This window comes from Malus domestica, chromosome 12, assembly GCF_042453785.1.
Source record: "Malus domestica chromosome 12, GDT2T_hap1".
NCBI classification, from domain to species: Eukaryota; Viridiplantae; Streptophyta; class Magnoliopsida; order Rosales; family Rosaceae; genus Malus; species Malus domestica.
The window spans coordinates 25,981,229-25,998,168 of record NC_091672.1 but is presented as its reverse complement, the minus strand read 5'-3'; the positions used below and the strand labels follow the sequence as shown (position 1 = coordinate 25,998,168).

General features: G+C 36.7%; 2 protein-coding genes across 5 annotated transcripts; one reads left to right on the top strand and one right to left on the bottom strand.

Moving 5' to 3' along the window:
* Positions 1–2,755: 2,755 nt before the first annotated feature.
* On the top strand, positions 2,756–7,999 carry LOC103450756 (vacuolar-sorting receptor 1-like). The gene is made up of 12 exons (XM_070810193.1): positions 2,756–3,387; positions 3,846–4,541; positions 5,115–5,203; positions 5,325–5,394; positions 5,483–5,566; positions 6,006–6,082; positions 6,205–6,286; positions 6,369–6,451; positions 6,539–6,605; positions 6,986–7,114; positions 7,396–7,505; positions 7,624–7,999. The coding sequence occupies exons 1-12, from the start codon at positions 3,093–3,095 to the stop codon at positions 7,720–7,722; spliced, it is 1,881 nt and encodes a 626-aa protein (XP_070666294.1). The 5' UTR covers positions 2,756–3,092; the 3' UTR covers positions 7,723–7,999.
* A 1,715-nt stretch (positions 8,000–9,714) lies between these two features.
* Positions 9,715–13,241, bottom strand: LOC103450754 (protein FATTY ACID EXPORT 3, chloroplastic). Of its 4 annotated transcripts, none has more exons than XM_008390134.4 (7): positions 12,687–13,241; positions 11,476–11,866; positions 11,213–11,380; positions 11,043–11,089; positions 10,891–10,928; positions 10,207–10,307; positions 9,715–10,035 (listed from the first exon to the last, which is right to left on the bottom strand). In XM_008390134.4, the coding sequence occupies exons 1-6, from the start codon at positions 12,921–12,923 to the stop codon at positions 10,223–10,225; spliced, it is 966 nt and encodes a 321-aa protein (XP_008388356.1). In that variant the 5' UTR covers positions 12,924–13,241; the 3' UTR covers positions 9,715–10,035; positions 10,207–10,222. The 4 variants fall into 4 exon arrangements, 2 of the variants coding, with proteins under 2 accessions (XP_008388356.1, XP_008388355.1); XM_008390133.4 differs by having other exon boundaries at positions 11,476–11,869; positions 12,687–13,185; XR_011574323.1 differs by lacking the exon at positions 10,891–10,928 and having other exon boundaries at positions 10,207–10,333; positions 11,018–11,089; positions 11,476–11,869; positions 12,687–13,171.
* Between the last annotated feature and the right edge of the window lie 3,699 nt (positions 13,242–16,940).

Genomic DNA, 16,940 nt, shown 5'->3' with positions numbered 1-16,940 from the left:
ATGTATTTTTTAATATTTTTTCTGTATGTTTTAATAAATTTTAATTAGTTAATTAACATGGACCGTTGATCTGTGATCGGACGGTATATTTTAAAAGTAAAATTTAAATTTTTTTTACCGTTGGAAATCCAACGGTCTAGAAAAACTAGCCGTTGGAAATCCAACGGATATAAGAATGCCACGTCGCTGATGGGATCCGGAGCACAAGTGGGCTGACAGCCCTGTCGGCTACTCGCGGCAGCGCCTGCGTGAAGCGCACGCGCCAGGCAAACTGCCCAGCTTCTTGCTCAGTCTGTTTTGGGCTGGGCTCTTGCCCAGCTCGGGCTGGGTACCAGTCAAATTGAGGGGTGGACTTGGTTGACAGGGTGTTGGCCCTGTTTTTCTCCTGGGTCCTGGGCAAATTCCACTCCGGTGGAATTGCTCTTATGTGAAGCCCAGTCTTTTGCAGCGCCACCACGTGGCGCTTTGTGAGCCTTTGGTTTCAAAAGATTGCCCAATTTAACAGCTGGGATTAATTTAACTCCAAAAAATCTTAAAAATTACCAACACAAATATTTAATAATTTCAAAAAACTTACAAAGTTCACACTTTAAAAATCTTATAAAATTATACACTTGCAAATTAAATATTTAGAATTAAACCAAAATCTACATCGATAATATCATGTAAATGTGACAAAGACGCATTAATATTTAATGTGACGTCTTTTACTATGCTGAGAGTATTTTTTTATTATTTTTCCTCATGTGACCACTTTTAATATTTCCATCTTTTTCTTTTCTTTTTTTGTTTGAAAAAAGGTGACAATGACATAATATTATAATAATAAAAACAAGGGGCTTTTAGATCCAGGTCCAAAAACATAGAATATTTTTAGGAGTGACTCCAGTTATCTAATTATATTTTTTTATTTCTTTTATACTCCTTTTATATTTTCTAAAAATATTAAAAATCAATTAAAATCTTTTAATATTATGCATTTTTCAACTCCAAAATATCTAATTAATATCTTATAAACAAAAAAAATATAAATATACTAACATAAATCTATCTGCAAAACATTCTACCCTAACTCAAGTAGCAAAATATATGAATGTATATTATAACTATAAGTGAGATATGAAACCTAACTAAAAGGTAGAAAAAAAACATAATATACCTACAAGCAAGACTTAATCTATGACAGGTTAACTATGAAAAATAATATGTCATATAGGTAGATAAATACAATTAACCTGTGATATAGGTTGATTATAAAAATTTAAAAAAAAATCTATAAATGGGTTAAAACAGGAGGAAGAACAAGAAATAACAAAAAATATATAAAAAGAGATAATTAGGAAGAAATTTGATTTTTACAATTAGTTTTTTCTTTTAAGAGATAATTATTGATAATTAAATAATTAAATTTAAAGAATTTGACTTATTTTAATAAATTGGACCATTCCTACTGTTGGCTCAAAAAATTGAAGTTATATCAAGTTTCTCCTAAAAACAATGATAATGCGACCTTTTAAAGTGAGACTTTCTGTAAACTCTTTAACACTTCATTCTTTTGTCACATTATTTTATAATATTGGCATGAGAATTGATGCTAAACTATGAAATGGCAGAGAGTTCATAGAGTGTCCCACTTTTGAGAGTCTTGTAAGAGTGGGATAAAGAGTTCTAATTGAGAAATGCTAAGAAGACTCTTTCAAAAGTGGGACTCTCTATGAACCATTTATCACCTCATGATTTTGTCACTATGTTTTATAATATTAGCACGAAAATTGCCGTTAAACTGTGAGTTAATAGAGAGTCCATGAAAAGTCTCACTTTGAAAGAGAATCCTCAATATTTCTCATCTCTAAATTTATGAAGCAAGAAAAAATTCTCTGTGTCACTTTAAATTTAATTTTGTAGACTCTTGAAAATGCTCTAAAACAAAAAAGTAACAACCAAATTAATGTTCTCCAAGTTATATTTTCTCCCTAGAAGGACCATATTCTTTTCATCATATTAGCTAATTACATAACATGTTTAATCAATTATTAATTAATAGATCAAGTTTTACATTTATGTTATGCTAAAGTGCTCAAAATATAAAATTCATCTTTTTCAACATCCTCGTAGAGAAGAATATTTTCTGCATTGTACACCAAAGAAATGTTAAGGATATTTTCTGTCACCTCATATTTTTTGTATAATATTTTATAATATTGACATATGATTTGACATTAAAGTATGAGGTGAGTCAGGTGACAAAAAATTCATAAAGGATCTCATTTTTTTAGAGAGATTCCTTAACATTTCTCTCATACATAGTTGGGTAGGAGATTTAGTTTAAAGCCCGAAATAAAGAATTATTTATCTTATGGTGCATTTAATGATGTGTCTATCTCTGTTAATACGTATTAGTAACATACTAAAATAAAAAGACACGTAATTAATATAAAGAAAAAACTTATGTAGAGACACCTTAATTACATTAAATGTATGACAACTCTCATAAAAACGTAAAATTTCCTTTATTTTGTTCACATGCGACTTCACGATAATTTCTAAGTATATAAAAACTGCCGTAACGAGACAACGTTACGTAAACTTTCCTCGATAATAACTAGGAACTTCTCCCAAAAATTACGACAAGCGCTTTGTACAAAGAGACACGTAAATTCCATGCAAAACATAATTCAACATAGTTATCTGCTCCAATGTGGGCCCACCTCTTTTATCCGATAGCTTAAAGGCAAAAATATAATCACAAAGTTACAGTTTACAAGCAATTGGAAAAAGAAAACGAAAGGAACACAAAATCGAACTGTGGAGATTGGAGTTTATATGACCGGGAGAAATTGCTGAAGTGCACAAGAACTAGTTTCTCTTCTTAATTATCAGATTCTGCGATCTGGGTTTTGAGAAGAAAAAAACCATATTTTCTCAGGAAAATCCGTAAAAGTTTTCCTTTTCTTCTTCGTACATTTGTAATATTGGGTTCGATAAACTATCGTCATCTGAGTTTTATGTTGTTGGGTTGTGAATCTTTTGATCTGGGTCCCTCTGTTTCGGCTTCATAAATTGGAGACTGAGTGTTTCAGTGTGTAAAAAAAATGAAGGAAAAGCTTGGATTTTTAGTGTGTGTGTGGTTTCTGCTATGTAGGGTTTGTGTGGGGAGGTTCGTGGTGGAGAAGAACAGGTTGAAAGTGACTTCTCCGAGCTCGATGAAGGGCGATTACGAATGTGCGATTGGGAACTTTGGGGTTCCTCCATACGGAGGAACGTTGGTCGGAACTGTGTACTATCCGAAGACCAATCAGATGGCATGCAAAGGGTTTGAAGATACCGACGAAACCTTCAAACCGAAGCCCCGTGGTCTGCCGACGTTTGTTCTTGTCGATCGAGGAGGTTAGAATCTTCGATTTTTTGATATTTTTCACTAAATTTATGAACTTTTATGGTAATAGTTTGGTATCAGTGTGCAAATTTGTGTAGAAATAATTATGGGGTGTTATGGAATTTGCAATTGATGTATATGGCATTTAGTTTAGTGTGTTTTTTTGTTCTATACTTGTGGTTTGTATCTAATCCCGTTGGCGAAACTCGCAAGTATATTTGAAAAGTTTAGCAGATTTTAATAACTGATAAAAAAGTTGGGTTGTGTTGGCTGGTTATGGTTATGGTTCTTGTGTATTCATAATTCAAGCCCTTACCCTCCTTGACAAGTTTTTTTATGACTCATTTCTGCGAGTCCGTAAGCGGATGGTTTTGATCGGGACATTTCTAAGAACGTGCATGTAAGGCTTTTGTGTCCCTTCACTGATTTGTTTTCGTTATATGACTAATTGACTGTGACGTCCTGGCAGATTGTTACTTCACAACGAAGGCATGGAATGCACAGAAAGCGGGAGCGGCCGCCATTCTTGTTGCAGATGACAGGAATGAACCGTTGATTACCATGGACACTCCTGAAGAAGAAAATGCGGATGCTGCTGATTATCTGCAGAATATCACAATTCCTTCGGCTCTCATTAGCAAAGAGTTGGGAGATAGTATAAAAAAATCTCTATCGGGTGATGAGATGGTCAACATAAATCTAGACTGGACAGAGGCTCTTCCACATCCAGATGAACGTGTTGAGTACGAGTTTTGGACGAATAGCAATGATGTGTGCGGGCCAAAGTGCGACAGCCAGATTGAGTTTGTGAAGAACTTTAAAGGAGCAGCTCAGGTACTTGAGCGGAAGGGGTACACCCAATTTACTCCACACTATATAACATGGTACTGTCCAGAAGCTTTTGTTTCGAGCAAACAGTGCGAGTCTCAGTGTATCAATCATGGGAGGTACTGTGCTCCTGATCCAGAGCAAGATTTCAGTGAAGGTTATGATGGGAAAGATGTTGTGGTCCAAAATCTCCGTCAAGCTTGCTTCTATAAAGTGGCCAATGAAAGTGGAAAGCCATGGCTTTGGTGGGACTATGTCACTGACTTTGCGATACGTTGCCCAATGAAAGAGAAGAAGTACAACCAAGAATGTGCAAATCAAGTTATTGAATCCCTTGGTATGGTAGCAACTTCTCATATGTTGAAAGTTAATATTTGATTAACCAATGCACTACTGTTAGCTGCATTGTACATGTGTTGTTTAGCTTAAGTACAATTTAATATTTTTGCTGATTTGTGTTTTGATTTTGTTGCTAGTTGTTTCTGCTTGCTTTTCGAGTATAAATTCTATAGTATTTTGGGAACTTTATCAATTTGCCAGTTTGAGCTACATTGTCAGTTTGAACTGCCATCTCTTTGATGACTTATTTATTTGCATTTCTATGATTCGCCTGTCTATGTTTTGCAATAATTGAAGTTTCTTGGCTGGTGTTAACTCGTATTCTTCAATATTTAACCGAAGTATGTGAGTATTGTTCATGTGATCAAGTTTTGTTTTTTATCCTGCTATAATTTGCCCGAAAGTTTTAAGCTTGGTCGGTGTATAGAAATTCATGAAATGAAATATCAAAAACTCTGATGTGAGTTGTCTAAATATCTTCCTCTCCTTGGCTGGTTTTTGTGGATTGTTATTTACTCTGCTAAAATCTGAGCACCATAAAGTAACTATTTCCACGTATTTTCTGTAAAAGGTGCTGATCTGAAGAAGATACAGGAATGTATTGGCGACCCTGAAGCTGATGAGGAGAATGCAGTTCTGAAGGCCGAACAGGATGCCCAGGTTGGGCCCATGGGAACTGTTTGACATGTTTTAGCTTTATCCCCTCATCTTTTCATGTTTTGCATGCAGTGTGCAGTGTGCTACTTTGTTCTTATGTTTCTCTTCTCAAATGTTGTTGCAGATTGGCAAGGGCTCCCGTGGAGATGTTACAATATTGCCAACTCTTGTTATAAACCGCGTACAGTACAGAGGTATAATACAAATCTTTTCCATATCCCGTTAGGCATTTATTCACATCACTTTTCTTGTCTCACGTTTGTTTCCTTTGTTTTTTTTAAGGGAAACTGGACAAAGGAGCTGTTCTCAAAGCCATCTGTTCTGGTTTCCTAGAGAACACTGAGCCCGCTGTCTGTTTAAGTGAAGGTCCTCATTTAGCCTTGTTTTTCTATGTTCTTCATTGATATAGTTATGTAGATTGATTCTTGTTATTCCACATGTGAGTTTGTATGATGGTACATGCGAATGTTTGCTACTGCTTACCTGTCTTTACTGTACTTGCCATTATTATAAAGACGGTGATTTCCGCCAACCAAAACAACGATACTTTTGTTCGCAATAAAAAATGACTGTAATATGGTTCACATGGTAAAATGATGATACCCCTTCCAGTAAAAACCTTCCTACTTGAATGTGTGCGTGTGAGCAGGGCTTGCAATAAGTTTTGGAAACGGTAGTACTTTTAGTTTCCAGCCATATCTGGATAGCATATTTTTACCAAGATTATCCAATTGAAGCATCATTTCATTATTTGGCTCGCACTCTATTATCTCTGAGATGGTGTCAATTGCCTGTTTATTTTCAGATGTGCAAACAAATGAGTGTTTGGAAAACAATGGAGGTTGCTGGTATGACAGAGCTGCTAACCTTACGGCTTGCAGGGTATCTATTGTCGTAAACTTTTGTCGGTGTATTCTTTTATGGGGGCTGCTCAGAGTTATTGATATTTAGTTTGTTTGGGATTTCAGTTTTTCTCGTGTGTACTGATTGTTCTTTTGTTTTAGGATACGTTCCGCGGACGAGTGTGTGAATGCCCTATTGTGCAAGGCGTAAAGTTTGTTGGCGATGGGTATACTCACTGTGAAGGTACATTATTTGATTGTTCTTTTATTTTATTTTCTTGTTTTGTTTTACTCTAGTCATTATGTTGCTTGTTTTGATCGAACAGCTACAGGAGCATTACGTTGTGGAATCAACAATGGAGGTTGTTGGAAGGAAACCCGAACCGGCAGTACTTACTCCGCTTGTCGTGTAAGTTTGGATTTGAATCTTCTTAAAGAGTCTATCTCCACCCTAAAGTAAAAAACTGATCATGGTTTCTGATTAATGGATGTTCAGGATGACCTTACAAACGGTTGCAGTTGTCCACCAGGATTCAAGGGTGATGGAGAGAAAACATGTGAAGGTATCCACTATGTCCAGATGTCTCTAATTCATGATCTATGCCACATCTATACCGCAAACTGTTCTATGCCACATTTATACACACCGTTTTATCATCAAGAGAACATTACCTACTTCCTGCGCTTATAAATTTGCAAGGCTACCAAATGAGCACATAATCTAGGGTCCTGAGTTTGAAGGCCACCACTGGTATTATATTTAAGTACTTGTGATTTAATAATTCTTCTTTATTTCATTGCAGAGGTGAATGGTTTGGTTTCCTCGAAAACTTATATGTGCTTTATTTCGTATTGTAACAACTAGATGACATTTATGATCCCTATTCTCTTGTATTGGTGCCAAGTCACCCCACCCGGTTTTCTGCTTTTGTTCATGTTCCAGATGTGGATGAGTGCAAGGAGAAAACGGCTTGCCAATGTGCACACTGCAAATGCAAGAATACTTGGGGCAGTTACGACTGCAGTTGCGGTGGTGGTTTACTGTACATGCGAGGATATGATGCATGCATAGGTGAGTATTCTCGATTCTTTTCTGTTTTTGTCATTTGAATGACATGCTGGTATAGTTTTCTTGCTAAACTAGTCGTCCATTCAACTTCACAATGCGTTAGATCGTGAGTCGTGAGTCATAACATTGGAACTTCCTTTTCAGACAGATTAATCTAGATGATGGAACTCCTGCTGTTTGTTTCCCGCCATTAATTTTGACGCATGATCACTACCTTCTGTGCTTTTGCATCATGTTTATATGGTTTTCTGCGTTAACTATTCTGTCGTACTTTTTTTAAGCAGGTAAAAACGCCAGTGGTTCTGGGTCTAGCCGGGGATTAATATGGATAATCATTCTCTGCTTGGGTGCTGTCGGAGTTGGGGGATACATAGTTTACAAGTATCGAATCAGGGTACGTTTTCTTACTCTGAAATTCTTGTTCAAAAACTAATGCATTACTTACGAGTCCGCTTTCTACAATGTGCCAGCCCTAAGAGCTGAAAGTGGTTTGTTGAATTACTCCTGTGCAGAGATACATGGATTCAGAGATCCGGGCAATCATGGCGCAGTACATGCCGTTGGATAATGAAGGAGCAGTTCCCGGCCACGTCTCCCGCGGGGATATCTGAAGCTGGCGGGGACGTATTCGTAAGATATAAGATGCTGTCCGAGAGAAAAGGGAAGACAGACGACGTCCTGAAATCCTATGTCCTCCTCTAGCCTCTAGGCACTAACAATCGGTTCACTGGCGAGAGTGTAATGTTTTAAATGTGTCTAGCATCGGCGTTACTCCACATGTTTCGCATTATATTTTCTAGTAGAAAACAATTGTCCGTCGTTGTTGTCATAAATGTAAAACACACCACAGAAAACTAGTTACAAGTACTATTCCGGCTTCGAGGCAAACTGTGCTCTAATCGTTCATAATCTTACACCAATTTTCCACTGCCAAGCTTTCTTTTCTTCGAAATCTTATCGAAATTTCCGACACCGCCTCTCTATTGCGGTGGTGGAGAGGGAAGTTTAAAGCACCAGATGGGAAGGATGAAGAGGAGCAAGGCTTGTCAAAAGTCTCCGGAAATCAGAGACGAGTTTTGGGCTGGGAGGGTTTGAAATCAGAGTGTGGAATGTGAGCCTTCACTCTTCAAGTTCACCCGCTGGCACTGGGTTCATTAAGTTACTGGGTTCATTAAGTTCCTGCACACCACGTGGCATAAGAAAAAAAGAGATTCAGAACACAAGCTCGGTACACCGCATTGTCATAAAATAAGTGGAGATAAGGCTATCCGAAATGGCTAAACATAGTTTCCTACATAATTTATAGCTCTGCAAAAAAATTATTTTTAAATGAATAGTTTCAAGCTATATTTATAGACCATTTCCAACCGAATAGGCAAAATATAGAGTAAATTGTACAAATGGTCCCTCAACTTTAATCAAATTGGAGCAATGGTCCCTCAACTTATCAAAATGTGTAGCTATAGTCCTTTTCATCAATTTTGTCAAAATTTTGTCAAAATAAGCTATGTTGGAATGACCATTTTTATAATTAGGGTCTCTCAACTCATCAAAGTGTATAATTATGGTTATTTTCGTCAACTATGTCAAAAAATTTGTCAAAACGAGTTATATTGTAAGGACCATTGCTACAATTGGATTAAAGTTAAAGGACTATTTCTCCACTTGAATTAAAGTTCAGGGACCAATGGTAATGGATTTTTAGTTGAGGGACCATAGCTGCACGTTTTGATAAGTTGAGGGACCAAAGGTAATGGATTTTTAGTTGAGGGACCATTGCTCCAATTGAGTTAAAGTTAAGGGACCATAGCTACAATTTACTCCAAAATATAACTCCGCAATAATTTATTAGTTTTAAATTTATACTTGAATTTAGTGGTTAATTTAATTAAATTACGGTTGAATGTTTTCAAATACAGCTATTGAATTTGTATCACTTATTACAACTGAGGAGCTGAGCCTAAAAAAGGGCTAAGAGGGTTACAATTGGTGGAAATGGATCCTCTTTGGATCCCTTCCACCAAATCCTCCTTATCAACTAATCTGGGCTCTTGAAATTGATTCAACGGCTACAAACAAGGGCACACTTTAAAAGTTGTAATAACTTTAACTGTTGGATCAAATTTCAAGGATCCAGATTAATTGATGAGGAGGATTTGGTGAAAGGGATCCGAAAAATATCCCTTTCCACAATTGGCCAGCCTGATACCCTTTTGCCCAAATAATGGCCAGATACCCTTTTGCCCAAATAATGGCCCGCCATGCTCCATAGAATTGTAACTCAATCATCAGTTAAAGATGAGTGTTTTTTGGTAAATCAAGCTATTTTTGTTTGCTTTTGCATATTTACCTTCTCCTTAAGATGGCCTACGATATATTTTTTAGTGCCCTTTTACTTGTATTGTAACACATCATGTATTGACTTGTATTTCGGATACGCGGAAAAATAAAAACTTCTGGAGAAAAAGAACCTTCAGTCCATGATACCGAGGCCTAACTTTGCTTCTTACTGATTAGGGCTACCTGGCCATTCATCGAGGACGAACTCTCACTCTCAGGTCGAATGTACTACTGGGAGAGTATCAGTTACCAAACAAAGACAATTTGGTTCAAACGCAAGCATTATCGAATAATAGTGCGGAATCCAGAGTACATTGTAAGGACGGCTACAGCCATTACGTTAAGCATTACCGAATTTGCTTATCGAAAAGTATGAATGCTGAAAAGAGGAGCAAGAACACCATATATTATTACACAGTAAAACTCTATTGCCCACTAGATGATGAAAATATAGAGTAAAAAAAGAAACGCCTAAGTTCTGTTGCCTCATTCCCAACGGCATCAAACGCACAAATGTTCTCTCATCGCTGCTGCTTTCCCACAAACACCACTAGCCTGGCACGCGTGGAGACGATTACTGGGCTCTGCAGAAACATGAAACCAAATTATACAAACCAGTTTCAATCAAGTGTTCAATCAGACAAAAGGATTGGTTTCCGCTATTTAGTGATATTGCAATTCATCACTGTTTTGGTATGCTTGCATAAAAGAATCATCGGACCACACCTCATGCAAGAAACAATCTGGAAACTCACCTTGCACTCTTCAACTCTACGTCTCCTTCTCAAAGTTGGAACCCTTTTGATGTTTGCGATTCTGTACAATCCTATAGAAGTAGAAAGCTACAACTGCACCACTGTACAGAAAGAAAAAAAAAGCAAACTATAAGATAATAAACTCTTTTGAGATCTGAATTATAAATATTACAAAACTCATATTATCATGAACAAGCAAACTATAAGGTTTTTGATTAGCTACTAAAAAAGATGGTTTTTATCTTCACTTCAAATAAACAAAGTATACTTATACATTTTTATGCTGGAAAATGTGCATTGTTGCTCAGGTATGTGTATTCAAAGATCTTAGGAGGTAGTCGGCAATCTAGACCATCTAGACAAAAACAACGAAAGAACCATGCAAGGTCCAAAGATTGCAAAATACCACATCAAGATCCACTCAGATCAGCCATACAAGTCTCTTCCACTATTTTCCCTCTCTCAGATTGTTATTTGTAACTAGATGCCATCATTTCCTTCCCAAAACTACAAGTTATTTTTTACCTTCCCAGAACAAGGATTTTGAGAGCAAAATAAACTCTTTTAACGATTATATCATTGTCTCCATATCCTTCAAAGACTAAATATAATTTTCTCTGATTCAAGAAACGCAAGAAAGCAAACAGCATCATAAAAATGAGAAGAAACATGAATAATAATAACCTGACAAGGGTTGTTAAAAAATTCGGAAACGATGATCTCTGCAAATAGGAGAAACAAAAACAGAAACAAGAAATATTAGAAATTTGGAAGACATGTCAACTAGACTAGTAAAGAAACTTATTTGTACTATAAGAAAAGAATGAATTTCTAACCTGAGCCAGAAAGCGTAGCTCCCTCAGAAAAATTATACTGGATATAGCTGCAGGTCCGACAGTACATTAAGAATCATTGAAATTATATTAAAGATCAACTAAATCATGTAATTAAAACTAGATTAGATAAGCTCCAATACGTATAATTATAGAAATAAACCATTCTTTACCTGTCTGCCCTTTCAAGACCAAAGGAGATGATTCTCCTCCTTTGTATGATCTTAAACTTGAAACACTTAGAAACAAAAGAGTGGCACCAAGTATAACCCCGAACCTAATTGCAGAAGTGCTTCCCGTTACCATGAAGGACAGGAATCCACCAACAGAAAGCAAAAGACCTACAAGGCATAGGCATATGCGATTAGGCATATAAGTTTACTAAAAGCTTTAGAAAGAAAAGAACAAACAATAGTATTTTTTCCATAACACATACCATAAGGTATCCCAACATGAAAGTCGCGGACTTGTGAAACATCACTGAGATCATCAGCTGATGAATTATATGTTTCAACAATTTCCTTCACTGGCTCAGGGGAATTCTTTGCAGCTTTGGAGATATATTCTTTACCTTCTTCACTGATTTCTTTTGCTATCTCACTCAAGTCATCCCTTGCCTTATCAGCCTGTATTTTTAACAGCTCCGAAGTTTCTTTCATAATAACCAATGCTTTCTTTGAGTATTGCTCATATGCTTCCTGCGAGATGCTTTGCATCTTCAAGGCTTGTTCTTTGAAAGAAGCCAGAGTCTGTTGCCAAGCTTCTTCTGATTCTTCAGATTCCGATTTAGCATTGTTCTTTTCATTCTCCACCTCAATGTCTGAATGCTGCTATGAACAAAAATTCAATTTAATGTCATGACATCTGAACAAGTTGCGTCCCCAATGAACGATTAATCAAACCCGGCTCATCCATATATCTCCTTCCCATAAAATCTAAGTGGGTATTAAGGGGCACCTCAAATAAACCTGAAACCAACATTTTATAACACTTTTGTCCCAAATTTCTTAATATCACGTAAATGGCCATGATGTCGGGATAGCATAACCAAACATCCAGTCAAAAGAACTGGACGAATGTAAACTAAAACCGCAAAACCCGAATTTCTGAAAATATTCATCCCAATCATACTTTTTTCCCAATTCCCAAATGCCAAAAATCAAAACTTGATATAGTCCCACACAAGCATCCGTATTCTTCAATCAAACACTTGTAATACATTAACCTCAAACTCCCATTTCCCATAAAATCTAAGTGGGTATTAAGAGGCACACCTCAAATAAGCCCGAAACCAACATTTTATAACGCTTAGTCCCAAATTTCTTAGTATTGCGTAAATAATCATGATGTCGGGATAGCATAATCAAACATCCAGTCAAAAGAACTGGACAAATGTAAACTAAAATCGCAAAACCCGAATTTCTAAAAACATTCATCATAACCATACTTTTTTCCCAATTCCCAAATGCCAAAAATCAATACTTGATATAATCCCACACAAGCCTCCGCATTCTTCAATCAAACACTAGTAATACATGAACCTCAAAATCCCATTTCTCAAAAAACCCAAATCAAAACACCATTACCACTAAGCAAACACTCTTAATTCTATCATCAACAAAAAGAAAACTCAAAATTTCAGCTTACAGATTCCTCCTGAGAAGCAGCGGCGGCGACAATCGGCCGAGTCCACAAGCTCCGCCGATGCAGGGAGAGAGAAGCGCCGGAAAGCCCTTTCGGGAGGGCAATAGGCGAGGCTCCATGACCGCGAGCAGCAATCAATTGTCCGAACCGCAGAGAAGAAGACGAAGAAGGTGACTTCTTCAATCCACAGCTGCTAGGGTTAGGGTTTAAGAGCGAGAAGGACTGCAATGTCACACTCATTGTGATTGAATCCTAGAGAGAGAGAGAAAGAGGAGAGAGAGAAAGAGAGGGTTTGAAACTGAGGCGAAGCTGACGAGGAGAGGTAGGTAAAATGCGCCGAGGGGTGCAATTTTTATACTCCAAGCTGGAAATTTTGGTAAAATTCGAAGAATCGTTGCGAATTAGGAGAGTTTACGGACTTTAGGGGGCTCCTGGGCTAAAATGCGCCAGGGGTGAGGTACACGTCACTTACTGCGTGTTTGGTTGCCAGGAAAATAGGGAGAAAAGAATCTGGTTAATGCCTTGGTGACACGTAATTAGCGGGTGGTTGGTTGTCCCGCGCGCTCCCACTCAATCTTCTGTTCAAGTGCCGACGTGGTAGTGCTTGTGATTTGGTAGACGACACTAATATAGGTGTCGTACGAACCCAAGATAATGATTTGCCCCCTATGTGAATATTAATGGTGATTTTACTGCATTGGCCTTGGTAAAACGGGTCGACTTGCTATAATAAGTTTTCATCATTTTTACCGTAATACCGGAGAAGTTTATGCGGTGACATTATAATTTAGTTATTCATTATCATGTATTTAACTTTCTCATATGTCATTGCGTAATTGATTTGAGATGCTGTTATTGTGACATCTTTTTTTACACACGACTGGTTCTACTAAAAAAATAATTTCAACCTTCTTAATCACTTGAATGGATCGATGAAAATGTTAGACCATGATGCAGAGGTGTAGCAAGTGTATGTTTGAATTCTTGGGAAATTCTTTAATTTCTTGCATAACATGAACAAAGCATTGGGAAAGACATATGAGCAAAGAAAGGAATAGATGCAAGCTAGAGGAGAACCATATTTGCAATACTTGGAATCAAAAGGCAAGCAAGGCACCTCCAGCCAGCAGGCTCTCTCTCTTACAACTAACCAAAAGCAGAAAGCTTAAACCATATGGGAAACCACATGCATTTATTAGTGCATAAATCATGTTGCTTGTTGCTTGTCAGTCTCTTCTGTGAGACCATGGGATCGAAGATTTTCGCTTGAAGGCTTGCCGAGCATCGTGATAAGAGCAACTTCACTTCTAAAAAATGAGTTGGTCCAAAATTCATTTAATTCACCTAAATAAATAGTAATTGACTGCAATGAATAGTAATTGATGCATCTCCACCCTTAAAACTAAATAGCCTAGTCAATTTTACTAAAATATTATTAATTTTTATTATAAAATAATAATAATTTTATTTTTAATTTCTAACATTTTATTTATTTATTTTTAAAGTTTTTCGGCCAAAAAATATGGAATGTTGATCAGAAAATCGAACGGTCCAGATTGTGCCACGTCACTAGCCGTTAGGTTTGAATTTCAAATTTTTTTACCCTTGGAAATCCAACGACCGAGGCTTAGCCACGTGGCCCATGTCCCGCGCCCCTTTAGTGCGCTTGCAGCGCGGGCCAGCGTCTGTCACCTTGTCGAGGATGCACGCCCACACGCTTGATGCAAAAAAAATTTGTGTTGCCTAACATCATGCTAGCGTCAGCATGACGCCATATAGGTTAGTTCCTACCTCAACCCATTTTGGGCTAGCCTATTTTTAGGGGTGGAGGGGTTTTTTTGGACGCCAACCTATTTTTTTAGGCTTTGGGCCAGCCTAAAAAATAGGGCTGGAGTTGCTCTAAAGAAGTCAAGGCATTACACGAGGACTTGTCAATTAGTAACATCGTAACAAGGGTTTGCAATTAAAGGGAACAATGTAACACAACGGCAAAGCCACCTTTAAGCTAGGGTGGACTCTAGCCCAGTTAAAAATCTAGGTAAATTGAAATTTTATGTCGACTTCTTATAAAGTTCAACGTTTTAGTAATAACTAGCACACCTCACTCTCGTTCAACTAAAAATTGGTCAACCCCGCCTTAACAAATCTTAAGACCAAATCAGTCACTCCTTCACGCGTAGTAAATGAAAAAATAAAGAAAATAACTTATAACGTACTCGAGAAAATTTCAAGTTTTGATCTTACCGTGACAAATCAAACTTGTCAATCAAGTACACTGTGAGACTTGCTAAAGCCCAACTTTAACTAATGGCCTAATTAGTTTTAGGCCTTAAATTTTATGACATGACTTGGAGATAGCACAATAGAAGAGACCATTTAGGCCTCAATCTCCTAACTAAGACCATTTCCAACCGAATGATCCAAAGGGTCAAAGGGCTCGTGGGCCCCACGGGACAAAAACAGACCAGAGGGCCAACCGGCTGGTCATCTTCAGCCCGCTGGCTAGCCCATTTTGTTTTTTTTTTCTTTTCCACTTGCCTAGCCAAGTTTCTTTTTTTTGTTCTTTCAGCCCATTTTAGGGTTTTCAGGTCACTTTAGGTTTAGGGTTTATGAACTTTTTTGGTCCCAGCCCATTTTTTTATTTTTTTTAACAGCTCACTATTTTATTTTATTTTTTTGGATTTTTTTTAATTTCTAATTTTTTTCCTACACCATTTCTCACATATTTTTTATCATTCCATACTGTTTACTTTATTTTATTTCAATTCTTCACATTTCATACTCTAACCCTTTGGCCCTCGGTTGTATATGGTTTTTTGTGACAGGGCTAAAACGAGTCATCTAACATTTGGTTAGAGATGGAGGTAAATATGATCATGTACTATTTATTAAAATATTAATATCTTAGAGGATCAATTCTCTAATCAACTTTTGGTTGGAGATAGCCTAATAAGTCTTTATGCTTTCTAGAAATCCTCCATGGTTTCCATTTTTTAAAGCAAAGAAGTTTGACAAAGCTATTTGATGAATTATTATAAAATTGAACCATCCCTGACATTTCTGAATCCTCCCAAGAAGCACTTTTAAGACAGCTTTTATTTTAATCACACAAATTACATCGGTAGTAGATAGAGGAACACAAGATACAAAATATATAGGTATATAGGTGTGAAAACTTGAAACTAGTTTGTCAGGAATTTGAACAAAGGTGGCATTTGAAGTTCCAACAGGATGCTCTCCGGATACTTTTGGTGAGGATATTTAGAATTCATAAATAGTGTCCGTTCATCGTATATCATGTGGTCAGGTTTTATCAGGTACTAATGTTGTGTTTAATTTTAAATAAAAATATTTAAAATAATTTATGATCGCACGATGTACGATAAACGAACACGATTCATGGATTCCCGAAATCCTCATAAAGACGATCCAGATTCTGTTAAGTCCATCAGTTGATGCAAGTGAGTGACAAGTGTGAGGGACAAAGCCAAAGCTTGGTGTTTAAGGAAAGGGATGGATCTCTTCTATCAAATCATTCAATCCGGACTTTTAAAATTTGATCTAACGGTTAAAAACTGGAGTTCCTTTAAAAATTATAATAACTTTAGCCGTTTGATCAAATTTCAAATACCCTAATTGAGTAATTGGGTGGATTTGATAGAAGTAATCCATAGAGGATCCCTTTCCACAGTAGTTGGTCGACTAAACGTATGATTAGGACTATATCCGCACGGAATTTTGACTATACTTTATGGTGTAGGACAAAAGGAAAAAAAGGAAGAATGTAAAGATGGAAAAACATGGGCTTGAGTGACATATTACTGCAAGAAAAGACATCAAGCTAGTTAAGGGTAAGTGTGCTTCAAGCAAAAATTATTTAGGCTCGATACAAGTTTTGAATTTTGTTTTTTCGAATTTGAAGTAAGAAGATTTTAGGATATTATTTTCTTCGTACGATGAATTTCTTGTCCTTTAAGTTTGATGAATACTTTAGAATATAGGGAGTGTCTTAGGTCGATTAGGTTTTAGTTTTCTACTTAAGAGAACCTCATAAATTACTTTAACGTAATACCAACACAATTTGAAAATCTTCTCTTATCAAGGATTTCAAAAGCAATATTGAGAGAGATTCATAATTCTCACTATTTCTTTACATTCAGGGACTAATATGCGTTTGTGTATGTCCTATAGATCTAAACGTTGTTGATTGAAAATTGGCAACAATATTTGTTTATATAATGTGAAACACTATGGCAC